At 50.5% G+C, this 25410-nt stretch overlaps 10 protein-coding genes across 10 annotated transcripts; 3 read left to right on the top strand and 7 right to left on the bottom strand.

The window, feature by feature from the left end:
* Positions 1-1546: 1546 nt before the first annotated feature.
* ANOM_008605 (DUF2855 family protein) lies at positions 1547-2928 on the bottom strand (the record flags this gene model as incomplete). The annotated part of the gene is made up of 3 exons (XM_015553861.1): positions 1547-1843; positions 1895-2690; positions 2750-2928. The coding sequence occupies 3 exons, from the start codon at positions 2926-2928 to the stop codon at positions 1547-1549; spliced, it is 1272 nt and encodes a 423-aa protein (XP_015404033.1).
* A 1089-nt stretch (positions 2929-4017) lies between these two features.
* On the bottom strand, positions 4018-5002 carry met16 (phosphoadenylyl-sulfate reductase (thioredoxin); the record flags this gene model as incomplete). The annotated part of the gene is made up of 2 exons (XM_015553860.1): positions 4018-4763; positions 4822-5002. 2 exons carry the CDS (start codon positions 5000-5002, stop codon positions 4018-4020), a joined length of 927 nt encoding a protein of 308 aa, XP_015404034.1.
* Positions 5003-6077: 1075 nt separating this feature from the next.
* Positions 6078-7649, top strand: ANOM_008603 (phosphoserine phosphatase SerB; the record flags this gene model as incomplete). The annotated part of the gene is made up of 3 exons (XM_015553859.1): positions 6078-6902; positions 6980-7237; positions 7326-7649. 3 exons carry the CDS (start codon positions 6078-6080, stop codon positions 7647-7649), a joined length of 1407 nt encoding a protein of 468 aa, XP_015404039.1.
* A 585-nt stretch (positions 7650-8234) lies between these two features.
* On the bottom strand, positions 8235-9482 carry ANOM_008602 (lipoate synthase; the record flags this gene model as incomplete). The annotated part of the gene is made up of 1 exon (XM_015553858.1): positions 8235-9482. The coding sequence occupies one exon, from the start codon at positions 9480-9482 to the stop codon at positions 8235-8237; it is 1248 nt and encodes a 415-aa protein (XP_015404040.1).
* A 539-nt stretch (positions 9483-10021) lies between these two features.
* ANOM_008601 (uncharacterized protein) lies at positions 10022-12197 on the bottom strand (the record flags this gene model as incomplete). The annotated part of the gene is made up of 2 exons (XM_015553857.1): positions 10022-11055; positions 11106-12197. The coding sequence occupies 2 exons, from the start codon at positions 12195-12197 to the stop codon at positions 10129-10131; spliced, it is 2019 nt and encodes a 672-aa protein (XP_015404037.1). The 3' UTR covers positions 10022-10128.
* Positions 12198-13297: 1100 nt separating this feature from the next.
* On the top strand, positions 13298-15139 carry ANOM_008600 (putative ribosomal assembly complex component Ipi3; the record flags this gene model as incomplete). The annotated part of the gene is made up of 2 exons (XM_015553856.1): positions 13298-13657; positions 13742-15139. Exons 1-2 carry the CDS (start codon positions 13310-13312, stop codon positions 15137-15139), a joined length of 1746 nt encoding a protein of 581 aa, XP_015404038.1. The 5' UTR covers positions 13298-13309.
* A 745-nt stretch (positions 15140-15884) lies between these two features.
* Positions 15885-18497, bottom strand: ANOM_008599 (deoxyribose-phosphate aldolase 2; the record flags this gene model as incomplete). The annotated part of the gene is made up of 4 exons (XM_015553855.1): positions 15885-16992; positions 17086-17234; positions 17302-17540; positions 17726-18497. The coding sequence occupies 4 exons, from the start codon at positions 18495-18497 to the stop codon at positions 15885-15887; spliced, it is 2268 nt and encodes a 755-aa protein (XP_015404030.1).
* Positions 18498-18902: 405 nt separating this feature from the next.
* Positions 18903-21669, bottom strand: ANOM_008598 (putative siroheme synthase; the record flags this gene model as incomplete). The annotated part of the gene is made up of 5 exons (XM_015553854.1): positions 18903-19143; positions 19197-19346; positions 19411-19489; positions 20219-21292; positions 21345-21669. The coding sequence occupies 5 exons, from the start codon at positions 21667-21669 to the stop codon at positions 18903-18905; spliced, it is 1869 nt and encodes a 622-aa protein (XP_015404031.1).
* An 896-nt stretch (positions 21670-22565) lies between these two features.
* Positions 22566-24494, top strand: ANOM_008597 (proteasome regulatory particle lid subunit RPN5). The gene is made up of 5 exons (XM_015553853.1): positions 22566-22776; positions 22832-22888; positions 22948-23184; positions 23240-23728; positions 23783-24494. Exons 1-5 carry the CDS (start codon positions 22693-22695, stop codon positions 24380-24382), a joined length of 1467 nt encoding a protein of 488 aa, XP_015404028.1. The 5' UTR covers positions 22566-22692; the 3' UTR covers positions 24383-24494.
* A 115-nt stretch (positions 24495-24609) lies between these two features.
* ANOM_008596 (alpha/beta hydrolase) lies at positions 24610-25353 on the bottom strand (the record flags this gene model as incomplete). Its single annotated transcript, XM_015553852.1, has 1 exon — positions 24610-25353. A coding segment is annotated over one exon (738 nt), but the record flags the coding sequence as incomplete, so codon positions are not given.
* Positions 25354-25410: the final 57 nt, after the last annotated feature.

The raw sequence follows: 25410 nt of genomic DNA, 5'->3' as shown, positions 1-25410 counted from the left end.
AGGCTGTGGAGCTCCCAAACTCTTGGACGTCCTTGGACGACGTATGCATCATCACCAGTTGAATTTGATTTAATACACAGTATGATTTGGTTTGGTTTTCGTTGAGTCCTCTTTCTGTCTATTGCATTCTCAATTAAATTAAACCTCTGTTTTAGAATCTTCTTCAATCCCTCCCCTGTTCCTTGGTTCCTTCATGCCGTCTATCAATACTTACTCTATACTAGTCACGAATCGTCCCGACAAACATGCAACAACACTTAAACCCATTCAATCCCTTTCTTTTCTTTTTCCACTGAATATTTTCTAAACAGTTTGATCCCAGATCGAAATAAATTATCCCACCATTCATGACCATCACCGAGCCCTCCCAACACCCCGTCGTTGAACTGGAGACCAAACCACCATGTCCAGGATCATCAAACCGAGACGAGTCATGATTTTCAGGGGGAATGAATGAATTATTCACGAATACTCTGTGCGGATGATTCCGATTACTCGAAATGAGGATACGTCAGTACGGTTACATTTGGGGGTGATATTACTGTTCTCTTTTTTTATCTATCTTTCTCTGTACATTGAAGTCAAAGCACCTGCGAGATCGGATCGACAAGACGCTTTCTCTCCAAATGCCGGTGAAACAAGTCTGATATCACATTAAAACGGCCGTTCGGCAGCGGGCAGCCGGATCACGTGGCGGGGCACGCCCATCATCACGACATCCTCCACACGGCTTGCGTGATTACGCCTCTTGGCAGGGCTGGTCAGGTGATCTGCACGGCCCTAAACTGCCACCGGATTCTGCTCCGAGGCCGACAGGCTGACGTGTGAAGACCGTTTCACCATCCTCGTCGTCGCATTGGTCAACGGTTATCATCCCCTTTTTATATCCGGAAACAGTGATGCGGAGTGGACACGTAAACTACAACTACTACTTATAATATCTCCTGGAGGGCTCGGGCATTAGTAGTTCTAGGACTATACTAATCTAGATGACGATCGCCCGGCATATCCCCGCATATCCGTCGCATTAATGAAGGGAGACGTCAGCCATGTTGTTTCATGCACCGTAGGCGAGGACGGTCGTTATCAATGAAGTACCCCTGCCAAGAAGCCCATGGAGCCCTACCCGCGATGTCTGTCCCGCATAGATGCTTTCCGTTCGGAAGGCGGAACTGCTGGCACGCAGGATTCATGCGTTCGTGTTCCCCTGGGAGTCGCAGCTCGCGCGACGTTGATACAAGATTCGCCCTGTGAAACATGTCATCTGTGTTGATACTGGGCAAGATATATGGGAGGACAATATATGGAGTACACAAGGCGAATTGATAGGAGCTACCAGCGTTTCCTCCTATGCTCCGCAATTCCTATTACGTACAGAGTGACTAAGTGGAGAACTATGACATTGAGCTCTACCGTTTTAAACAATGTTTGCAAACAGGGGTCTCGTACTCCATAATAGACATTTCTACGAAATATGCTGTTGCAACCCCTCTACGGAGAGTCCGACCTCACGAAGTCGCTGCTAGCCCAAACAACCGCATTCCCCTTAGACCATATACACCAGCGCCTCCTCTGGACGGACATCCCCCTTCGTCAGCCGCTCCCATCCGCCGTATATCCCCTCGGTGCCTGCAACCCCCTTACCCCAGACCAGACGCAAGTCAGAGACCGTGGACGCGCGATCATCAAGCCATTGCTTCCACCGCTGATTCATTCTATCGAAAAACGCATCGGGGCCGTCAAGTTCAATCGCCGTATCCCGGGTAGTAGACGCATTGGATTGAATCTTCCCCAGCGCTTGGATAGATGCATAGGCTTCGCGCAGCTCATCCGCTGTGTACACCTACATGGCTATCAGTCAACAGTCGCAACACGGTCTTGACGTATATCATACCTTCTGCTGGCCTCCAACTTGGATAATCACAACCTTGCAGTTCTGAAGCGTCTCATGGGTCTGCACCAGTTCGCGAAGTCGTAGAAGGACATTATCCCGAGCCCCATAATCAATAACCACTAATTTCGACGGCTTCAGGCCAACCAACCAGGGCACCGCCTGATCTACATCAGAATAAGCCAGAGCCTTCACCGGCCCAGCGACCAACTGACGTTTCGCAATCTGCCGCTCAGCAGCGCGCTCCAGAGCCTCAGGCGAAGAAGTAATCTGCAAGACACCCAACGGCCCGGACCCAGCGGGCCGACACAAAAGGTTATACGTAAAGGAGCGCGCCGTCTTGGTCGACGCAGCCAAATTAACAACAACCGCAGACGACAAGTCCGCATCCTCAGTAGTCCAGGGCAGCCCAGCCGCACCACCGTAGGGATGGACAGGCGTTCCTGTAGGCGAAAAGACATACTCACTGAGCAGATATCCGGCGCCCCAGATCATGGCGGCAGCCCAGGCCATGTTATCCCGATCATCTTCACTGACGACCTCGTAGCGGTTGTAGTAGGTCATGAGACGTTGCCGGTGCTCGCTAACCTCAATCCAATGCCCGCGCGGCTCGCCCGGGATTAGCGTAAGCTCCGTCGGGAGTCCTGACGTCGGCCAAAACCCCCAGAGTGTCGATCCGGGCGCGATATCAGTCGTGCTCTCGAGCACGGTGCCATACCCCCATGCCGGGACGATCCCCCACGCCGATTGGTCGTTGTATGGAGCTGGTGCTGCACTTGGGACGGGGTAGGTATCCCACCTAAGTTGGCGATTAAGTCCATTAGCACAGTCCTTGATAAATCATACATCATAACATACCAATGAAGTTTCTCCCCGCCACGTGCATAGGAAAGGTTATTGGAGCTCAAACTGAGTAAAAGCGGCCGTACGCGAACCGATGAAGGCGGCAGTTGCCTTAAGGGATTCTCAATAGTGACAACAGCATGTTGGCTGTTATCTTTTTTGGAAACCACATGGATAGTCTCGATATCGGACATGTTGAATAAATTATTTATCAACAATCTAGTTGTGCAGTAGTATACTTTTCCTCCGTTTTTATACTCGTTTCCGTCCAAGCGGCAGATATAGACTGGGCTTGTCCACAGTCGTTTCCGCCCCAACTTCTTAGCGGCTTACATCCGATGCCCAGTCTCTTTATCTCGTATGTCAGATTATAGTTAACCAGCCCATGCGTGACTCATGATATGTAATCATTTCGTATCATTAATCAATAAAGAGCTATGACGGATGACTGAAGCGCATGGTACACGAAGCCCCCAATCAGAACCTTATTTGGGGGAAGTTTAATACTAGCTTCAAGTGGATGGTGGCGGTGGATGCCTGATGTTGGGGGTTGTTGCCTGCAGGGTCATAGAAAATTTTTTTGGATCTGCAGAGGAACTGGATGGTGTGGTGCGAAGAAATATTCAGACCTGTCGTGGGTCCAAACATGTATGTATGAGGAGGCATTGGCCTATCTTAGATTTGAAGCTAGTCAGATGTACCGGACAACAAGTGGGGTGCGTTTGTTATATGTACTATAGCTATATTTAAAGAGAGACAATTGTATTGACACTAAAGACGACCGTTCCAGTCAATGTAATTAACATTAGGTATTAATAATTGATTGCGGGTCTAGGTGACTGTTTAAAATCTAGAAGCAATTCAGAACTATAAGAATGGTTCGTCGGGGAACCAACTTTCTAGGGCTTGGGCCCCACATGACTTAAAAAACACCACAAACGATCAGAGAAAAGGAATCGAGAATCAAGACAATATCAGGGTCTTGTCATTTCTATCATGCTAATCATTATCATAGTCGGCCCCTAGGCCAGCTTTTGTAGAAAGAAAAGAAAAAAAAAGCCACCCGCTATGTACAAGCTCCTTTGTGGAGCGGGGCTGGCATGAGATATCTTTTGCACCATTAAATCCACCCATGACAGATAGTCTTCCAAGTCATAACAACATATGTTCAAGGCCTGTGCCTGTGTAATAATAAAGAAAATCAAGGCTGTGTCGCTAGATACTAGAACTCCCAATCCCAAACGCCATTATCAATGCAAGCCGGAGGTGACTGAAGACCATTTTCATTGAGCAGTGGTCAATTGATTCTGCAAGGCCTGAGACAGGGCCTCCTCTTGCCGCTTGCGCTCAAGGTCCATGAGGTATTGAGCATACTTGGAGCGAGGGTTGTGAATGCCACACTCGGTCTTGGCTTGGCCCTTCCAGCGACCGGATCGCTCATCTTCGTTCTCCTTGACAGGCTGGGTGGAGTGGTAGTCTCCAATGCTCTTGTAGCCACGGTCAAGCAGCTCATTGTACGGTACATTGTTTTCTTTGATGTACTGCTTGACTTGATCGAAGGTCCAGTTGGCCAGAGGGTTGATCTTGATAAGGCCAGCCTCGTCGACCTCGATGATGTCAAGGTCACCACGCTTGCCACCCTGGCTACGGCGTCGGCCGGTAAGGACAGCATGGACGTTCAGTTCACGGTAGGCACGCTGGGCAGGTTCTACCTTGGCAACCCAGTCGTAGAGCTGGTCATCCCGTTCCCACAGACGGGCACCGTACTTCTTGGCGAACTCTTCCTCAGAGTTCAGACCCTTGGGCTTGTAGACATGGATGTTGTTCAAGGGGTACTTCTGGCGAACCTTGTCAACCAGAGCATGGGTTTCCGAGAAGTGATGAAGAGTGTCCAGGAAGATGAGGTCGACCATCTGAGGGCGAGGGACCTCCAGCTTGGAAAGCATATCAAGAGTGACGAGTCCAGTGAGACCAAACGCGGTGGTCTGGAAGAGGTGAGGAAGTGATGTAACACACCATCTCAAGACATCTACAGCAAGTTGTTAGTCGTCTACCTAGTGGACCGAGGAGGGTCACTCTATGCTAACCTTGAGGCTCGAGGAACTGCAGCTGTCTGTTGAGAAACTGCAGGTGTGGCTTCGTGAAGACAATCTCGGGGAGATAGTCGTCACTCGAGCTACCACTGACATAGCCAGAGTCCGTGGCGTTGTCCTTAGACTCGATGTCCTCAGCGTGGGAGGGGTAGGTGTCAGGCATCTTTGCAGGCATCTTCGCAACGTGACCTGGGTAGAGTTGAATCTAATGGAAGAGAAAGAGTATTGGAAGGGAAAGAGTAGAGATTCTAGCAAGTCTATATGTCTATGGATGAATGGAAGAGGATGACAAATGATCAGGTCCAATTTGCGTGAGATGATGTGGGATAGTAATCATCACAACACGGAGAGGAGAGTCCACGACCGGTCAGATATAAGAAAACAGGGGCGAGCACGACATCACCGGCAATCGGAACCTGATCTTGCTGGTGAATCCCTCATACATGCCGATGGATTCTGCCGTGCTCGATCACGACATAGGCTGTGACCGCCTGCGGTTTCGGGGGAGCATGATGAAAAATTCAATTCCCTCATGTCCTGGGGAAATCACGCAATACCTGCGTCTTGGGTATCTGTGGGTCCCCGGAATGCTTTGGTCTCAGTACAAGACAGTGCAATGCTGCTGATAAATCCCTTGGTCCTGTTCTCTAGAACATGGTCGAATGTCCTGAGGAGAAAACATTCATCCGGGGTAGGACACTTTAATGCGGTGGTCTGTGGAACCTCCCTGCATCTATTGTTCATGTAGTACGCAGGGTCCTCCCCTTGTTGAAAAATGACTGGCCTGGTAGTTATTAGCATTAGGAAGAGAACGAAGGGATTAAAGTCATGCTAGTTTGTCCCACCTGTCATTATTAAGCTACTCTGGAGTACAGTGCAGTGAAAGTATCCTGTACCCCACTCACTCCATTTTCATGGTGTTGCTCGATGAACCCGTTCATGTGTTGCCACTAAATTGCTGATGCGGAAGTGCCATCAATTCTGCCTGGGCGGTGAGATCTCTTTGTCCTATATCAATCATGTGACCATCACGCGGACTTGGGTTAAGACACCCCGCCACGTGCCGCGGATCGGCCTGCAGCAAACGGGTCGATTTTACAATTCCACGGCGACGTCTTCTTTGACAGCTACTCCTTCAAGGGTACGGCCAGGCTTCCATTGATCATCCTTGCAAGGTGTTTGCAATACCATTCCCCATCCTTCTTTGGTTTTGCTTCACTCCAACATCCTCAAGTCAATCTTGCGAAGAAATGGCAGCGGACAACCCCACCACACGTCCACAACGGCCGACACTGCAGGAATCGCTCAGGAGCAATTCCTTCCTTCATGACCATCAACAATACAAACCCTCGGTCCCCGTTAGCAGCATTGGCAATATCCTCGAGAGCTCCCTCGAGTCGGGAGTAGGATCCTTGTCCCTCAACCCGATAAGCCCAGATCCCGAAAAAGTGACCGACAGCGGCATCACTCACAGCTTGTTCAACCACCAAGTGAACCCTCTTCCCACCGGTACCCCGCAAATTGTCGCAACCATCTACTACAAATCGTCGGATCCAATTCATCCCCATCTCCATCCTGATTCGTCGTCAAACGCTGGGGCTGGCGTTAAACTTCCGTCCCCCACGGTTCCTGTGGGTTCGGCTCCGACAATTGATATTGAGAAGATTCCCCGGGAGCCTCCTGCGCCAGAACCTGAACCATTAGACCACCTTTACGGTCCATTTGTGTCGCAACTTTGCTTGACGAACTTCCTCCAAATCCTCGAATCCCTTCCGACCCCGTACCAGCGCATGAACACCTCCCACCGCTGCCTCGACCAGAATGAACACCCGCGCGTAGTAGAAGTCACTTTCTCCCCACCCCCCAACCCGGAATACCTCACATTCGCAGACCTGCGCAAACACGAGAGCATATGGCGATTCGAGCGCGAGTGGAATGTGGAGGTTGTGCTTCAGAAGGAGAGCGTCTTCCGCCGTCACAAACGGCTCGTAGTTTTCGACATGGACAGTACTTTGATCCAGAATGAAGTAATTGACGAGATTGCCAAGTTCATTGGCGTAGAGAAGGAGGTTTCGGTCAGTCTCGCTGCGGATGCTTTCTTAGTACTTTTGTTTTTATCAAATGCGCTCGTGAGTGCTAACCTGTGCCATAGGAGATCACGGAACGCGCTATGAACGGCGAGCTGGACTTCTCTGCATCGCTCAGGGAGCGTGTCAGTCTTCTCAAGGGAGTACCAGCGGATGTTTTCGAGAAGCTGAAGTCCGTCATTACCATCTCGCCTGGTGCGCGTGAATTGTGCAAGGCCTTGAAGGCTCTCGGATGTAAATTGGCAGTTTTGAGTGGTGGCTTCCAGCCTCTTGCTGAGTGGTTGGCCGGCGAGCTTGGCATCGATTATGCATTCGCTAATCACGTAAGTCCATTATATTCTTTCGAGCCTTTACCTCTTTAGAGCTCTCTTGGACTATTCGATGGTCCGGTATACTGATAAGTATGTGTAGCTCGAGGTAGACCAAGCATCTCAAACTCTGACGGGAAAACTCGTTCCCACCTACCCTATTATCGATGCCAGCCAAAAGCGCAAGCTCCTGCAGTCCATTGCGGCCGAGAACAACATCCCTATCGCCCAGACCGCTGCTGTCGGCGATGGTGCCAATGACCTTCTCATGCTCCATACTGCTGGACTCGGAGTTGCCTGGCGAGCCAAGAGCATGGTTCAACTCGAAGCCCCCACTCGTCTGAACGGGGAGACCATGGTGGACATTCTTCACCTTCTGGGTCTCAGCAAGGAAGATATCAAGGAACTGATTGCTGAAGTAGCATGAGCGTCACAGAAGCCGTAGGTGTGTTGCGAACACGACAAAAGACACGTCCTACCTCAAATGATATTTACCCTAGAAAAGCCTGCGTGGAGACTTCTCCAGGTGCAGACTTTTACTTGGATCTTGTCAGCAGGGACTTACAGGAGCACCGGTTTATCGGCGCGCTTTCCTCGATTTCTTTCTTCCCTAAGCCGATGGACTCAGCTTTGGTACACACGTATGGGCTGCCTGCGTTTTCACTTTCTGGCGGGAGTAGTCGAGAGGACAGTTGATCCTAGAGGAAATCATTTAACGTAGGCGTAGTGGTGTGAAGGACTCGGGTACATATAAGGAAGGCCACGGACATTACTGAATGAATATGCCCATTATATCGTTGATTCCATCTGAATATGAGTGCTGAACACAATGAACTCTCAGGACATGCCCGGAGGACGCTTCTATTTTACCTCCCAAATCCCAAGTAACAAATATATGCGAACGACGGCCTATACCCGTCATTATCAATACATTTCATAAAATTGATAAAAAGCCAACCTGAACCTGCGCCGAGAGAAAGTACACAATAAGGAAAGAAGTTTATAAGTGATTTCACCGAGTAGCCTCATCGACAACAACCTTGCTATCCGTAACGGACTCGCCCGTAGTACCAGCAGCACGTCTCTTCTTCAAGACATTCTCGATGAACGCCTCACCAGCCTTGTAGCTACTGCGAACCAAAGGCCCAGAAGCACAGTAGAGGAAGCCCATATCCAGGGCGCGCTGGCGCCAGAGTTCAAACTGGTCAGGAGTAACATACTCATGCACAGGCATATGACGCTTCGTAGGGCGCATATACTGACCGAACGTAACGACATCAACACCAACAGACCGCAATTGACGGAGAGCATCCCAGAGCTGCTCCTCCGTCTCACCAAAACCGAGCATAAGGGATGTCTTAGTGATCAGATCGGACCTGGCCTCCTTCGCAGTCTTCAAGACGCTGAGCGACTGCTGGAAAGTTGCGCGACGGTCACGGACAAATGGCGTCAAAGCCTCGACCGTCTCGACGTTGTGCGCATAGACGTCCAGCCCGGACCGGGCCACCAGCTTCACCATCTCCAGATCGCCACGGTAGTCACCTGTCAAGCACTCGACCAGCATGCTGGGCTTCTTCTGCTTAATCTTGATAACCGTCTCGGCGAAGTGGCGAGCGCCACCATCCGCCAGATCGTCCCGATCCACACTTGTCAACACCACGTATCCCAAACTCCATCTCGAGATCGCCTCGGCGGTATTCTCCGGCTCATGTGGATCGAGAGGCGGAGGGTTACGGTTGGTTTTCACACTGCAGAACCGACATCCACGGGTACAGGTGTCACCCATGAGCATGATAGTGGCGGTAGCAGCGGACTTGTCGCTACCGCCCCAGCAATCGGAGATGTTGGGGCACCGAGCCTCTTCGCAAACAGTGTGCAGATTCAGACCTCGTAGATCTTTCTTTAACCGCTGGTAGTTCTGGGAGTCTGGGATCGGAGTCTTGAGCCACGAAGGCAAACGGGTCATTTCCTTCTTGCGGCCGGCGGGGCCGACCATGGCGGTTTTGAGGGCATATGCTTCGGAAGGCTCAAGCGGAGCGTTGTCTTCGCCTCCGGAGACGAAATCTGCGAAGGAAGGGCCGGCATTCAGCTTATCTGTGAAGTTTGTCCGTCTACGGGGTGCTGCCGGGGCGCCAGTGGCGGACGGTGAAGGTTCTGTTGTGGCATATGTGCGGCGGGAGACCGGGGCAATGGACCCGGTTTGAGGAATGGCCCTCGCAGAGGAATAGAGAAAACGTAGCTTGTTCGTCGATGCAGCCATGGTGATGTTATTCAACTTGCAAAGTTGCGAAAGTTGAATTCCGCGGGAAAGATGAGGGAAGCTCCGACATGATAACGGAAGTCCGCTGCCCTTACTCAGCATGTTTTAACCTTATTCGGTTTAGAACCCTTAATGCCTAGGCGTACATATTTGCCCTAACTGATGGCATCAAACTAATATACGAAATACGAGATCTATGATTCGTGGATGAGGTTCTTATGCCGATGCAATGGTATCATTGTTCAATATATAGGCTGAGCAATACTCAATTAGTGATTATAAATTAACCACTATGGCTGGCTAGATAGACAGAGGAAATAAGGGTGGAGATGTGGTCGAAAACTTGTTCGCAAGAGAGATCGACAAAATGAAATATGTAGTAAAAGGGCAAGATGGTCAATGATACATTAGTAAAGACAAGATGGAACGAATGAAAGAAAGCGACTGAGGTCTATGCAATCTGGGATACAGAAGTAAAACAAAAAAGGAAAGGAAAGGAAGGGAAGGGATATGAGCTGAGATTAGAAAATTGAGAGGGGGAATATGCTTGAACCTGGGAATTGTAAGACAGCAAAAGGAAGGTACTAGTGGGGCTCGTAAGGTCAATAAATCAATTGAGCATACAGATGTTGGAAGGAAATATAGTCTAGGCTTTGGTCTCCAGGACTTGGGCTAAGACGAGCACAGCGGACTTTAACGTTCCGTCGTGCTTGCGACATATAGCAAACAGCAGATCGTCAATTATTTGGTCTAAGCTTTTGTTGAGCTCTCCACTCCGCGACCCCAAGACTCGATCTCTAATTCGCGATGGCGATGACGGGGCAAGTGGCGTAGCTAACATCGCGCTCCCTCTCTCAGGGACAGTGTCAAGGCGAGATAGGTTGGGGCGATGGCCATGAGGTGCAGTCTTTCGTTTGGATGATGCTAATGAGAGCACGTAGTTCCGCGCTATTAGAGCTGCACAGAGGCCATCCAATAAATTATCTGCGGCATCTGGAAATATTTGGCGAAACCTGCGCAGGATGTCCTTTTCGTCGCTATGACGAACGAGTATGATAACCGGGGATGTCAATCTTAGCATGCACCGTGGGTACTCCTTGATTGAATGTTCCAGCTGATCCATTGCCCACTCATGATCCCACCACTTCTTCAACTCGCCATGTTCAGCAGTATTGGACAAAGGCACAGAACGCCGAGGTTTCGGTGGCGAGTAAGCTTTGTACACTACGTCTGGCCTTGGAGGTGGTTTTGGCGATGCGACACTGCGCATTGGCTTATCACGGACAGCGGTTTCACTGATGCTTCCTACCGAGCTTACGGGTATGAAGTCATCCTCCTTGTCCGGTTTAGGGTCGCTTGGGGAATCGCAAGATGGATCAGTAGTAGCATACCCGCTGTCTGACATTTCCAATGGTGTGTCAGGGCTGAAGGCAGATATTTCTTGGTGACCCAGATCCGGTGTTGAAGGCACTGGGGGTTGAGGTGGGGTTGGGATGGAGCAGCTCATGGCGGGAGACGATTGTCGCGATATATCAACGAGTTTTGGCTTGGTTTTGCTAGCGACCGCAAACATCTAGGACAGTGTAAGTAGATATTAGGTCAACAATCTTCGAGAATTCCTACCACTGGTTCATCCGCAGGAGCCTTCATCTCGCGTTTACGTTCAGGTGGCGGAGGGCTCTGTTGGACTATTTGGATTCTTCTTCTGTTGTTTTCCTTTGATTTTTCTCCCGTAGTCTCTAATTCCAGGGGTGCCCTTTGGAGCCAATCCTCACAGTACGAAAAGTTACTTGGGACCCAGCTTCCTTCTTCACTCGATACTGTTCCTGACCTGCTCCGCTGTGTTTCTAAGGAAGATCCGGATAACGTTCTCCTCTCGAACGCATCTACATCCGAAGAGAGAGCTGGCGAAGACATGTGTGGACAATCAGTAGATACCGGAGACCATTTTTCGTTGTGGGAGCTATATTGTTTCATCAGATTGGAATGTGCCATGTGCACATTCGTCGTGTCCCCTGCTCTTTTCGGAGTCGCCTCGTTTCCATGGGTGCTATAAACCTCACTCGAAATTGTTGTTGGCGTATAAACGCTACTCTTCGGGGTCCCATGGTCAGTGTCCAGGTCTGAGTCCGGTTTGGGGGAAAAATATGCAGAAGATGGCGACGGCTGTGACTCCCTCGAGTCTGATAGAGGGGGGCTTGGAAGGAGTCCAAATGCTGCCATGTTTGTCGTCGTGATGTTCTGATCTGATCGACAAGTCCGCAGCATTGGGTTTCCGGATCGAGTTTGCGATAGCCTGGACTCTCTAGCAGCAGACTGAATGCTCTCCACCGATGGAGATGATGGTAAGCGCAGCTGGAAAGGTTGCTTCATCCTGCGCACGGACCGGAACGGCGAGGCAGGGGTGGCAGATAGGCGCTCTGTTGGTCGTTTGTGTTGCGCTGTGTACTCGCTTTGCTCCGGGAGAGGAGACGTCGAAGGGATGAATGAGAGAGAACTCTGCGTTTGTTGTCTCCTCCAGGGCTGAAATGTTGGCGAATAGCGAGGGTATGCTATATCGTTTCCTTGGTCTGTGGGATATTCATCTGTTACGTAGTACGAGGGGGTGTTCCTGTTCGCGTATGTGGGAATGTTATTTGTGGAAGCAGAATATTGGTGATGGTAGAATCTTGGGTTGACATCCATATTTGCGAGCGTGCAGTCCATAGTGGACATGCCAGGCGAGGAATGTAGAGTAAATAACACGACAGGGACGAATCTTCAAAAGATGATTTGGATACCCAAAATAGAGCGAAGCAACAACAGTTTGATCCACAGAGGCGGCCAACAAGACCTTATACTAGCAAACAAAGCTGCACTCAGTCATCCCTTGTCTACCTGGCGGTCACAGAATACTAGATGTAGGGCATGCGCCTTTGGCCCCTTCCAGAGGGTCACCAAACACCCTGGAACATGAGAGAACTGTAAAGGGTCGCTATGCCTACGGTCCTTGCATTCCGGAGAGAGGTGAGATCGAACAGCCGCGATGACTATTGGCTCTAAGCCTCGATATGCGCCACCTGCAGGAGCGTCACAACGTGGAGGATCCGCTCTTCAGGACCATTGCCGTTCGTCATTACGGAATGGATTGAGACAAGCCGCCGCAGGGACACAGTGAAAGCTCTGAAAGCGACCCGCAAAGGACGCCACGAACCGATCTTCAGCAGGACTGTTGCACCGGGCAATCAAAGTCGGAGCCCCTTGAATGACCCCCTTGCTTCAATTGTTGTGAGCGCGGTGATCTGCTCCATTATTGGAGGTGGCCGCAATAACCAGCATGTGCAAAGCCTCCAATGGTCTGGAATTGCGGAGATCTGGACTGTCAATATTAAGATGCCACAAATGCCATCCGGGGGCGCGCGATGCTTGCTTAAAATATGGGCTTCTTGCTACGAGTCGCCTCAACTCCCAGTCTGTTGTCACGAGGGTCATGTTTCATGTTAGCGAAGGAATAGACTTCTTATACCAGGGATCAAAGGAGGTCTCCTAGAAGGGAGACCAGGGATTCCAAAAGGAACCATGGCGCAATGTGATTTTCCCAACAGTCCATAAAAATCGCTGGGAAAAGTACTCCGACAGGAGAGGATAGTAACTCGATAGTCCATCTCCCTTTTGGGGCGATCAATCACCTCCGAGACAAACAGTGCAAACTTCACCTTTATCGCTGCTTTTATCGCCGATCCCAAGAGAAAAAAAAATGTAGAGCGGGAAAAAGAGCAGGAACATTGCCAGTTTCGCCACCCCTTTTGACTCGAATAATTTTTCTTTGCCCTTCGACAGCTTTCCTCATGCTATCGGAGTGCTTTATCGCGGCTACCCTGACGTCGGGCAAAGCCCCGGCGTCAGCGAGTCTCCGCGATGTAGGGATCTGCGTTCATGAGTTTCAGCCGTCACCCAACCTACGCTCCACCTTCAAGAAGAGCTCGACTCCGGCCAATTGTCTGGCCGTGAGCCCATCACATGTGTACGCAGCTCAGGCGGAGAAAGCCATTGTCCACGTATACAGCAGGGAGAAAGGGAATCAAGAGGCCGTTATTCCCTTCCCGGAGCGCATTCGCAGCATTGCGATTGCGGGGAGCAAGAATGGCGACGTCTTGGTCTTGGGTACCGAAGGGGGCCGTCTGATCTTATGGGAAGTGAGTTTAACTTAAATCTACTGCGTCACTATGCGGGGGAAGAAGCGATTGGTCGAGCAAATCTAACATGAGCTCTATTAATAGACTTGCACTGGACGTCAAGTTGCGACAACAGCATCCCATCTGAGCCCAGTGACCACCCTAGTCGTTGACCCCAGTGACAATTTCATTCTATCCGGCTCCTCCGATGCCAGTATCCATGTCTGGTCTTTAGTCGACATCCTTTCTTTCACAAAGCTCCCATCCGGCCGGGATCGGCAACCACCAAACTCCCCCATCCGTACATTCTCGAACCACCGCGCTGGTATCTCGTCACTTGCCGTGGGACACAGCTCCGGAAGATACAACATCGCCGTTTCGACAGCGCAGGATAACACAGCCATCGCTTGGGACTATCGCACCGGACGCGTCCTGCGGACGTTCCTCTTGCCTTCCAGCGCAGTCTCCCTAGCTCTTGATCCAGTTGACCGCGCATTCTACGTCGGCTATGAAGATGGCAGCATTCAATCAGTGGACTTATACAAATCCCAATCCTTCCAACATCCTCTCCACGACCCATCGTTACAGTCTACCCCCGCCCAGCCCTCCGCGGAAGAGAAATGGTCCCCGCCGTCCGCCGACTGCGGCGCCGCGCAGTCCCTCTCACTCTCCTACGATGGAATGACCTTGTTATCGGGCCACCAGAACGGAAAAGTACTCTCATGGAATGTCGGCAGAAAGAAATACGCCACGACCGTAGCAGACTACACACATCCCGTGACGAACCTTCATATGCTCCCATTGGCTGGCCTCCCCAACCCCGGCCAGGATCTGAAAAGGGTAGCACACACAATCGTCAAACCCCGATACGACAGTAGCCTGTCGGAATCATCTCAAGCTGCAGGCGCCGTACCTGCCGACTACACCTTCAGCACCCACCTCCTCAACTCAACATCATTCAAGCCCGCCACAGCAAGGAACCTCGATGGCTCCGAGCGAACAAACCAGTTCACAGAAGCTTTCACTCAAGCTGTCTTCCCCGACTCAATGATCGAAGAAGGTCTCGCTGAGCTAGCTGCCTTTAACCAACCGGGAGGCAGCACCGCCCAAGGCTCGCCCATGATGACACAAGCCACAAATTATGAGGACCTCGCAGCAAAGGACTCACAGATAGCAAACCTAGAAAGCGAACTTGCAGCCCTCAAAAAGAAAACAACAGCCAATGAGGCCGCCCGTCAACTCACTACAGACGAGGTAACAAAGCTTCGCTCCGACCTCGCCAATCTAAACGACTACATTAACGAACTCTACCAAAAACAAGACCAAGCACAGAGAGAAAAGGTCATCCGACAAGCCCGGAAAGAAGAACGCGAGACCCGTAAACGGGAGGCTTGGTTTGCGGCTGAGAAGAAGGGAAAGAAAGGCGACGCCATCGTCCGAAGGATGGAAGCCGAGGAAGCTATGCAGACCAGTGACTCGGATGATCAGAGCAGTGATGAGTGATTGTTTTTACTCTTTACTGTTATCTGTCGTTTTACAATCTTCTTCCTGTCATAATTCTTTTCCATAAACTGTGCACGGCCCTGTCATGTCTAATTTATCTTGATTTACGAAGGCGCTTGGTTCAAAAGTTAAGGTTCAACTTCATAGATGGTGAGAGGCTCGTTAGGTTATACTTTGTTTGTACGCATTGTATATAGGAATGACTGACGCCACAGTTGCTATACCGTGGCGCTTATTCTACCTTCTATTGTTTCCTCGCAATGAAGTGACTAATAAATGGACAACCCAACAACGGAATGCTTTGAAATGAAATGTGGTGCCTTTGATTTAGTGCAACGTATGGTGGAAATTAATCAATTTCCCAGACGCCCATTCCAGAAGCATCGCCAAAGATAAAAGAATAAACTGCGACGCGACAGAATTCCAGATGATGTCAGATCATCATTCCACCAATGAAGGAGAAGGACAAAATACCAATACATACTAGATAAGTCAATTAATACGCTGGAGCAGTGCAAATTCTTTGCGTGACAGGAGTGACAAGTCGCATTCTTGAGCGTTTGATCGTCGGTCAATGACATGATGGCATATTTGGTGACGGCAAGTAATAAAAAGATAACGATTACCACTGTTGGCCAAGACAGTCTTGCACATCCGCTCCGGACGGCACCATAGCAGAGCAAACGAATATATCAAGGAAGAGAGGATGCAGCATAAACCTCACCTGGAATGTGCCAATACAACTCTACTCGTAGCTCGTCGAAGAACGAAAGCTGCTCGATCTATACAATGGTCTCGGCCGATGGGTACCTTCCACTAAGCCCCGGAGACTCGTCAGGCCCAGCCAAACGGCCTCCTCGGTGCGGATGGTTCTGCTCCCTTGGCCAGGAAGAAGGTTGACCCAGTAATCGAAAAGCTTCCCAGCTTCGGTCGGGCGAATTTCCATGTCGCATAGTTGAGGGTCATTGTGAATTGCCGCTTCGATCCCTGCTACACCACCGAACACAACAAGGAGGTGCTTGTAGTCCGGGGGGATTTTCCGCCGGTCATAATTATCATGCTCTTGTCGTTCTTCCTCTAGAACCGAATAGACTGGGGCGCCTCGCTCAGAAGTTCCAAAGGAGAGGTCGTAACCACCGTCGAATGGGCATTCAGTGAATACAGACGACAAAGATCGGCAGCGACGCACATAGTAGCCCCAATAGTACCCAGCTTCAGAGCGAGGAGTAGAAGGATGTACGGGCTGCGCATAGTGCTCGTGACCCTGCTCGGAGAACCGGACGGTTACACGGGCATATTCAGGCAGCTGGATGTCCGGGAGGACGACCTTTTTAGGAAGACCGGTATCGACCACGGTAGCACTAAAATTAGTAGAGCTACTGGATGAATAACGACGGTTATGGTGATAGTTGCTCATCTGTGTACTATGCCTCCTCTGCCCCTCACCATCGGAACTCGATATCACAATTCCTTCACGGTAGTCACACCATTCGTTGGCACGAAGATGGTGCGGCATATCGAGACTGGGCAGTAAGCCAGCTCCGCGAAGATTCGGGTGCATCGGAAAGAGATGTTTACGAAGATATGGTGGGGTCTCGAGGTATGAAAGTATATGCGCCAGGAAATGCGATGGGTCCGAGTATCCGGTATACCGTTTAGCGGAGGAGTCATTGCCGTTGAGCTCGTCACTCGTTTTGTCTATAGGGGACTCGTAATAATCTCCCTGGCCGTGGTACTCATCGCGCGGACTATTCTCATCATCATCAAACACCACTACCTCATCAACACAAAAGACGGCGAGAGCACGTGCGATGATACCAGCCAAAATAGTCTTTTGCTCCACAGAATGAGAACTTTTAAGAGCCTCGTTAGTATCACTTTTCTATTGTCGTGTCGTCCCAGTGAAACAGGAACGAAACTAGTCACGCGACACGGTCTATACATACTTGGCCACAATGCTGCCTGGGATAGCGACAGTCAATGTATGCGATCGGCCACCAGTTGGGGTAAAAACAGCGGTAGGCTTCGAGGTAAAAATATTCCTTGAATGGCCATTATAATCGGTTTGGTCGTGATAATGAGAGGTCTTGCGTTTCTGTCAAGACCAATTGAGTCAGTACTTGGCTGTAAGGGATGTGGAGAAGTCAGAAGTATATATATACCTTGGGAACGCCGGGACGTCGCATCGTGGGCCGCGGGTGAGGGGATGAAGGGGGTCTTGGAGCAGAGAACGAGGGGAGCATGGGATAAGAATCGGTGTTTTGCATTGGATCGCAAATATTTCGCACAAAATCCCTTTGACTAATCGACAGGTTTGTTATTATGGACACCGAGATGGTTTGACCGATGAGGATGGTTGCTGATGACGTCGGTCTCCACCGCCTTATGGAACCTTTGGCGCCTGCCGCACTTTAATTTGTCTACACTTTCACCATCCAGAAAGGGAGGTCGACAGGTTCAGGTACCACTACCAATCAGTTTCCGATTCACTTTGGATCATCAGGAACATGCCAGATTTGGTGACAGGCCACTATCATAATGCCTGCGCATCACCCTAATATACACCCTGCTGCGCTCCTTGCTCACCAACTGCCTCTCCTTTCAATTCCTGCATGATTTTCACCCCGGAACTAGTGCCAATCCGCTCAGCTCCTGTTTTCAGCATACGAATACAGTCCTCCGCTGATCGCACTCCTCCGCTAGCCTTAACCTTGCATCCATTGCCTACCGAACCCGCAGTGGCTCGCATGAGGGCCACGTTGTCAATGTTGGCACCAGATCCATTGAATCCCGTGCTGGTCTTGATAAAATCAGCACCAGCCACATCCGCAATGACAGACCCCGCAATAATCTCCTCGCGTGTGAGCTGCGAAGTCTCCAGGATGACCTTCAGTCTAATCGGCGACGGGGCTGCCTTTCGCACACCCAGTATATCTGTGTAGACATCCGTATACTTTCCTTCCTTCAGCAGAGGATACTTGAGAACCATATCCAGCTCGGCGGCTCCCTGCTCAACTGCATCCCGGGCTTCCTGCTCTTTCTCCGAGGTTTCATACATGCCCTCATGGAATCCCACAACGCAAGCCACCTTCACATCGGAACTTCCCTTGAGTTCCTGTACCGCGCGACGGACATGGTTCAGGCGGACGCAGACAGTCGCAAACTGGTACTGAAGCGCTTCGGCGCACAGCTGGTCGATCTGCTGTTCTGTCGCAGCCAACGCCAGCTGGGTGTGATCGATCGTACGATTAACTTCAGATGGTAATGGTGTCTGGTATTCCGGGAAAGTCTCCGGAAGTGAGACTTTGATAGTAGAAATCAGAGCAGCCCACTCTCCGTCGTCCTTCGGGATAGACATCTTGCTGTAAGGGAAACTGTCACAGGTTAGGTAGATGCGTGCTGTCAAATATTATCGCGAGCTCAACCAACTCTAAGACTTAGACTCTATTTCAGACGTTTAAGTAGTTTAAGGGCACGTTTGGATTTGTCGTGAATTTCTGGGGATAGCGAATTTCTCTCTCGTAAATGCGGAGAAATATCGTCACGTGATGATATCACAATGAGCATCACATGGAGAACAGTTACAATTTACCGCATCGTATGCCCACGAAGGCCATTACAAAAGGGTTGTTTCTGGATTTCGATCGGGAATACTACCAATATAAGGTGCTCGTCCTATCGATAATAAAGCAAAAGATATAGAAACCGGTATCATAATAATCCAACCCAACACCACGACTCATTGTGCCATGCGCAACACTCTTTAATTAACCTTCAAAACACCAAAATCCCACTGATTGAACTCAGCGGCAACTTTTGCACTCTGGCCCCCGAATATCGTCCACACGCCCGATCTTCCTGGGTCCAAATCCACCGGGTCCGCCACCGCCGCCGCCTCCGGAGCCGGATCCACCACTGCCTCCCCAGCGAGCTCTAGTATTCGGGTGATTTTGGGAACGGTTGATATTGAATCGCGAGTTCTGCGCAGCCGTGTACGGGTCAAACTGTGGTCCGTGTCAGTATGATATGGACAAGTATGATGGTGGTAAAGTAAGACAGGGCCGCTGGACAGCGCGGGAAATGATGGGATATTTTGGTGGCAGAAGAATATAATCCATGACGTACCGAGAAAAGGCTCACGAAATAGAGGCCCAGGAAGAGATAAATGTTTTCGATAAAGCGGTTGATGCGAACCCAGAGGGGCGGGCTGAGATAAGGCACAGTCCGTCAGTGAGTTGTCCATCAAAAGCGTTAGGTGGCTCTTTCTTTACCTTCCAAGAACCTGTCCATTGGACAGATAGGTTTGAGGTTTCGACGACATGATACAGTAGTGACCAGACGGTGTTGGTTCTGTTAATGACGGTAAAAGCGCGGTGGTAAGTGGCATTCATGAGATGGGGATTGGCGTGCTTTATCTTAGCGCCGGAACTCGTGATTCGAGTTCCACTTTAAGGCAGCGGTTTCCATATCGGGTAAATTGACTAGTGACTGGAGTGTCCCGTCAAAGCCAGGCAGAGACAACAGTCCTACCTAGACATATTAAACTCAGCATCTGGCATTTATGTTTCCTGCGAACATACTACTACGCAGACTGAGAAGTTATCTGGATACCTAGTGATATTTTACCGTTAGTTATTTTAAATTAAGGAGAAATGAAATATATACATAGGGAAATTATCGATAATAACCAGCAACGTTCCTCTTGAAATCTAGTACATATGGGTATCTCTATATACAACTCCAGAGCTCCAGTGCCTCCGCAACATCATCAGCCATAAAGCGTCATTAGAAACGTAGCCTTTTTTAATCATGTTTCTGGTCGTTCTCCGGGACTATTTCATTCCGTAGGTCGTCCAAACCACGGAACCCTTCTTCAACAGTCCACTTCTCGTCCTTGCGAGGATGTAAAATGTGGCAGCTGGCCCCAACAACTAATAATCCAGGTGGCCGTGAGCCTCGGCTTCAAATGCGAGGCACACATTTTCGAGAGTAGAACGGATCACTCGCTGATCAGTGCAGGAAGCCCGCTCAATAATCGCACACGGAGTATCCTTGGCCAAGGGGTTCGTGGGCGCGGACCTTCCTGGGGTAGCGTAGTCAACGACTCCACTAGCGCCGATAGTCGGTGTAATGCCATCAAAAAGACGACTGTTTGAGTGGGAACGTAGGTAGGAGGCTCGGGAGCTGCACCCTTTCTTCCCGTACCAGTGCAAATCAGGACCTGGTCGGACACGCCCCGATGAGTTGCAGGTATCTCTGCGAACAAAGAAGCGCTCAGAGCGCTAGTAATTCCGGGCAAGACAATTGGAGTATACCCTTCACCTCGGAAGAATTCAAACTCCTCGCCTCCTCTTCCGTACAAATAAGGGTCTCCCTGCTTTAGCCGAAGGACATACCGTCCCCGACGCAGTGAATCCAGCCCCATTTGCAAGAATTCCTCTTGTGCCTGATCCGCGTTCCCAGGGAACTTCCGCGCAATATGAACTTCTGTTCTCCGCGGAATTAATTTCAGGACAGGTTCTGGAACCAGTTTATCTGCGAGGATAATGTCTGCATTCTGAATCGCATTGTAGGTTGCTCGCGTGAGCATGTCTGGGTGTCCAGGGCCCGAACCCGCCAAAACAATTTTCCCTTTCTTTTGTAGGTGGCCCACCCCATTGGTGCTATCCAGGTTATTTTTACCAGACGAGTATGCTTGAAGAATGGCATCGATGTCAGCATCACTGATAGCAGCGAGCTTTTGAAGAGGCCAGTATTCGCATATCTGGGAGAGCCAGCGGATCCGCCGTGTCTTTGCCGCAGAGACGTCATCCTCTGTCACTAACTTGTTGAACGTATGGCTTTGACCGGTGAAATCATCCTCGTCTCCTTCGAGGGATGCAGTGCACAGACCTGCTGCATGGTCCTCCGCCCAGAGGCGCCTTCTTACGGCCCCCAATCTGTCTATTGCAGCTCCAAGATTGGAGGGGAGGGAAGAAGATATTTCTCTTCTTAAACGAGATGCAAGCTTGCAACCACGCCCCGAGGTCGTAATCCCAATATGAAGAGGGCCATCTGAGTACGTAGAAAGTAAACTAAAAGTACATAGTTCTGGGGCATCAGAAACATTGACAGGAATTCTAAGCCGCCGACAAAGCTTCGAGATATGTGCACCTATCAATTAATTAGACCGTATTCTTCGGTAGCTTGTAAGATCAGCACATACTCAACGGGTGATTTCCACCAAGGGTGATAAAAACCGTGTCAACGACATGGTCGACCTCTTCTCTGCCCAGAGTCTTCAGATCATCATCTTGGAATTCTCTGCGTACCCATTGTACGGAACCATTCTCAATGTGCTCGGACAAGCTGAAATGCAAGTCTCCAGTGTCTGGCGCAATGATGACCGGCTTTGCGCCGGCTTCCAGGGATTTCGCACAACGGGCTGCAGCAAGAGGATTTCCACCGACAATCAGATGGACCTGAGATTCAGCATAGACCGCCGTCAGCAACGGTGCTGGTGATCCGTTATCGCACGATGCGTCTTTCATTGTGCCAAGTTGCCACCGCAGGTGAACCCCGCTGTTCCGAATGGCTTTTCTTAATATTCTAACGAGATAATTGTGAAGATGTGGGAGGACAGAATCAGCGGAAGTTGAGTGATTTTTATTCCTTTACCCCACAATCACCGAAATGGCAGAGGGGTCCCCAGTCAATATGATTGCTTGCGGGCACAAATGTCCGCGGAAATAGGCTCAACGCAACCGAATGAGAGGCGAATTGAAGATAAGGATTGAGTTTCTCCTGACAATCGCAGTTGCGCAGTCTGATAAGCCTATCTAGGCGATTGATAAAGCAAATCCCATGCAACCAAGGTATTTATCAGTCATCTGAAATTGTGACTCTTTCTTTTATATACATTTCTCTGTAGTTCCCAATGCGGTTAAAGCGATATTGCGTGATCGTGCATTTCGTTGCTTATCTAAGCCCCGCACATGGTCATCGTGAATCAGCCTGAAGCTCATTAGCCGCATCGCAATGAGGATGTTTACTCAGTTTGACTGCCTCCTTTTGCGATGTTTCTCACCGATCAAGCTCGTGTGGTCGCTGCAAGACAACCGAAAATGCAGCATGGTGGTTCTCTGACGATCAGCATATTAGAACACTGGAAGGATCCAACAGGAAATCCTAGAACTTCAATCAAAATAAGACTGGGGTTGACATAGAACACCCATGATGCCCATCTGGGGAGGAAAATGCCAATAGAAAGTAAACATGGAAGGCCAGGAACTTGACGAAGCCTCCTTTGTACTTCCCCTGATGTTGACCAGGCTGATGCCTTAGTCACCCAACTATAGTCAATATCACGTGATGTAGAGCTTCGGGCAGCTTGACTGGCAAGTAGACGTCAAGCTCCATGTTCGTTCCCATCCTCAGCCCGTCACTACGCTATCAGTTGCATCTTCTCACCATCTACCTCCCATCCCTCGGTTTCGGAACACTTAACTCTTCCGTCTTGATACCCTCTATCATAAACTCCGAAATCGTCAAACTTCGTCATAACATCCGTCATCATGGCTGACGGACTATTGAAGGCGGAGAAGGACTTCTCCAAGGATGCTGACAAGCTAATTCCCGAGGCCGAGGAGATCGCCAAGGTTTGGATTTGCTTGATATGGCTATACTGGAGTGTGATGCTGATATGACTGGTAGACCGACGCTCAACGCGCTATTGACAGCCTGCTCGGACTGGAGAAACAAGCAAGACAGGTATGACATATGACAGCCCCTGCTTGATGTTCTGCCATGCTGACAGAGTTCTAACTCAGGCCTCTGATCTCCCAACTACATCCCGTCTTCTCGTCGCTATCGTAACGCTCAGCAAAAACTCCGGCGACTGGAGCCTTCTCAACGACCAAGTCCTTCTTCTCTCCAAGAAGCATGGCCAACTTAAACAAGCCATTACAAAGATGGTGCAAGTGGTAATGGGATTCCTGGATGAGACACCCAACGTGGATGTGAAGTTGTCTGTCATCCAGACCCTCCGGACTGTGACTGAGGGAAAGGTGGGTACCTCGACAGCCTCTGTCTTGTCCAACTTATGGCTAATACACTGCACAGATCTTTGTCGAAGTCGAAAGAGCCCGCGTCACCCGCATTCTGTCGAATATTAAGAAATCCCAAGGCGATCTCAATGCCGCCGCTGACACCCTCTGCGAACTGCAAGTTGAGACATTCGGATCCATGACCAGAAGAGAGAAGACCGAATTTATCCTGGAACAAGTGGCCCTTTGCATAGAGCGTGGCGACTGGACACAAGCAACTATCCTGAGCCGCAAGATCAATAAGCGTTACTTCAACCGCAAGCCGAAGAAGAGCCCCGAGGAGATCGCGAAGCTCAAGAAGGAAGCCGAGGAGAGGGAGAAGACCCGTGCTCCGGATGAGCCCCCGATGGAAGTTGATGACGATGTAACGGATCTGAAGCTCCGCTACTATGAACAACAAATCATCCTTTCAAACCACGATTACAAGTACCTGGATGTCTGTAAACATTATCGGGAAGTGCTGGATACGGAGTCGGTAGAGAACAACCCAGAGCAGCTGCGAGCAGTAAGTACTCCTGTTTGGCATGATATTGCTTATCTTAAGCTAATGACCACGTAGGTTCTGGCCCGGATTATCTACTACATCATCCTGTCTCCATATGACAACGAACAGTCAGATCTGTTGCACCGTATCCAATCGGACTCTCGAATTTCCATGGTCCCCGTGGAGAACCGGCTTCTGAAGTTTTTCACCATCAGCGAATTGATGCGCTGGCCGGCCATTGGACAGCAATTCGGCCCCCATTTGTGCAATACCGATGTCTTCAGCCCGCAGGCCAGCCAGTCTGCAGACGACCAATCATTCAAGAGGTGGCAAGATCTTCGGAAGCGGGTTATTGAACACAATGTCCGCGTCGTGGCCAAATATTACACGCGGATCCAGATGGGCCGGTTGACCCAGCTTTTGGACTTGACTGAGGAAGAGACGGAGAAGTATATCAGTGAACTGGTCACATCGAAGACAATCTATGCGAAGATCGACCGTCCCGCGCGGCTGATCAACTTCGCCAAGCCGCGCGATGCTGATGACGTGTTGAACGAATGGAGTAGCGACATGAAGAGCCTCTTGGGGCTCTTGGAGCGCATTGATCACTTAATTACCAAGGAAGAGATGATGGCCCGTATCCTCCCCACTCGGGAGAAGGGCAAGGCCCGTTAAGCGGGTTGGTTTAGAAAGTGGTCAGCGATTATGCAATGGCGCTGGTTTCACGGCGTGTAAAATTACGAGACACTATCTAGAAATGGATTAATGCTTTTGCATGCTATATACATGATGCTGCGCCGGCTATTGCCCATTTCCCCAAGTTAATCGTATATCATCAGACAATCTCCATGGGCGTCTATAGAGGAAGACAAAGCAAAACACTCTAAATCTAGATCTATAATCTAAAAGGGCAAGTCCATATCATTCACATCCTCCTCCTCGGCATCCTTCTTGTTACCACCCTCCAACTGCTCCCTAATAAACCGCACCGCAGCATCCAAATACGGCCTCTGACTCGGCAGGAAATGACCACCCGGATGCCAAACAACCTTACCCTCCTTCTCCGGATCTCCCGCACAAGCCTCCACCAGCGCCCTGCTCCTCGACTCCTCCACAACCGCATCCAACGACCCCAAGACATGCAAAATCGGCGTCTGCAGCGCCGGACTCTCATAGAACCCACGATACCGGGCGCCAGGCGAGCGGAACCCACTATAACACAGCGCAAACTTGAAAGGCGGGTGACTCAAGCCCTCAAACGCCTTCGGAAACGGCACCCCCGAGACAACTGCATCAGCCTCGGCCTTCCCCTCCGACGCAACACTGGCATCCAAAAACCTCTCGAACGCCTCCTTCCGGCCCGGCTCGAGCAACGAAACCACCATGGCGGCCATGGCGGCACCCTGCGAGAACCCGATCACGCCGTCGAAGGGGCCCTCCTCGGACATGACTTTTGCGACGGCCGCGAGCCCCTCCTCGAGCCCCAGGTATTCGGGCGGCGACGCGGTGTTGGAGCGCCGGAACCAGCCGTAGGCTTCGAGGGGCTCGGCGGGGGCTTCTTGGGTGGGCTCGTAGCCGGGGATGTCGGCGGGGTTGAGGCGCAGGGGGCCGGTCGGGTAGGTGGCTGTGACGTCGTGCAGGGGAAGGCTTCGTGAGGTGCTTGATTAGGGCGCGGCTTTTGGCGTGGAAGAGCGGGCCGGATT

The sequence above is a fragment of the Aspergillus nomiae genome, assembly GCF_001204775.2.
Source record: "Aspergillus nomiae NRRL 13137 chromosome Unknown contig00291, whole genome shotgun sequence".
Lineage (NCBI taxonomy): Eukaryota > Fungi > Ascomycota > Eurotiomycetes > Eurotiales > Aspergillaceae > Aspergillus > Aspergillus nomiae.
This window is presented reverse-complemented; position numbering and strand designations above follow the sequence as displayed.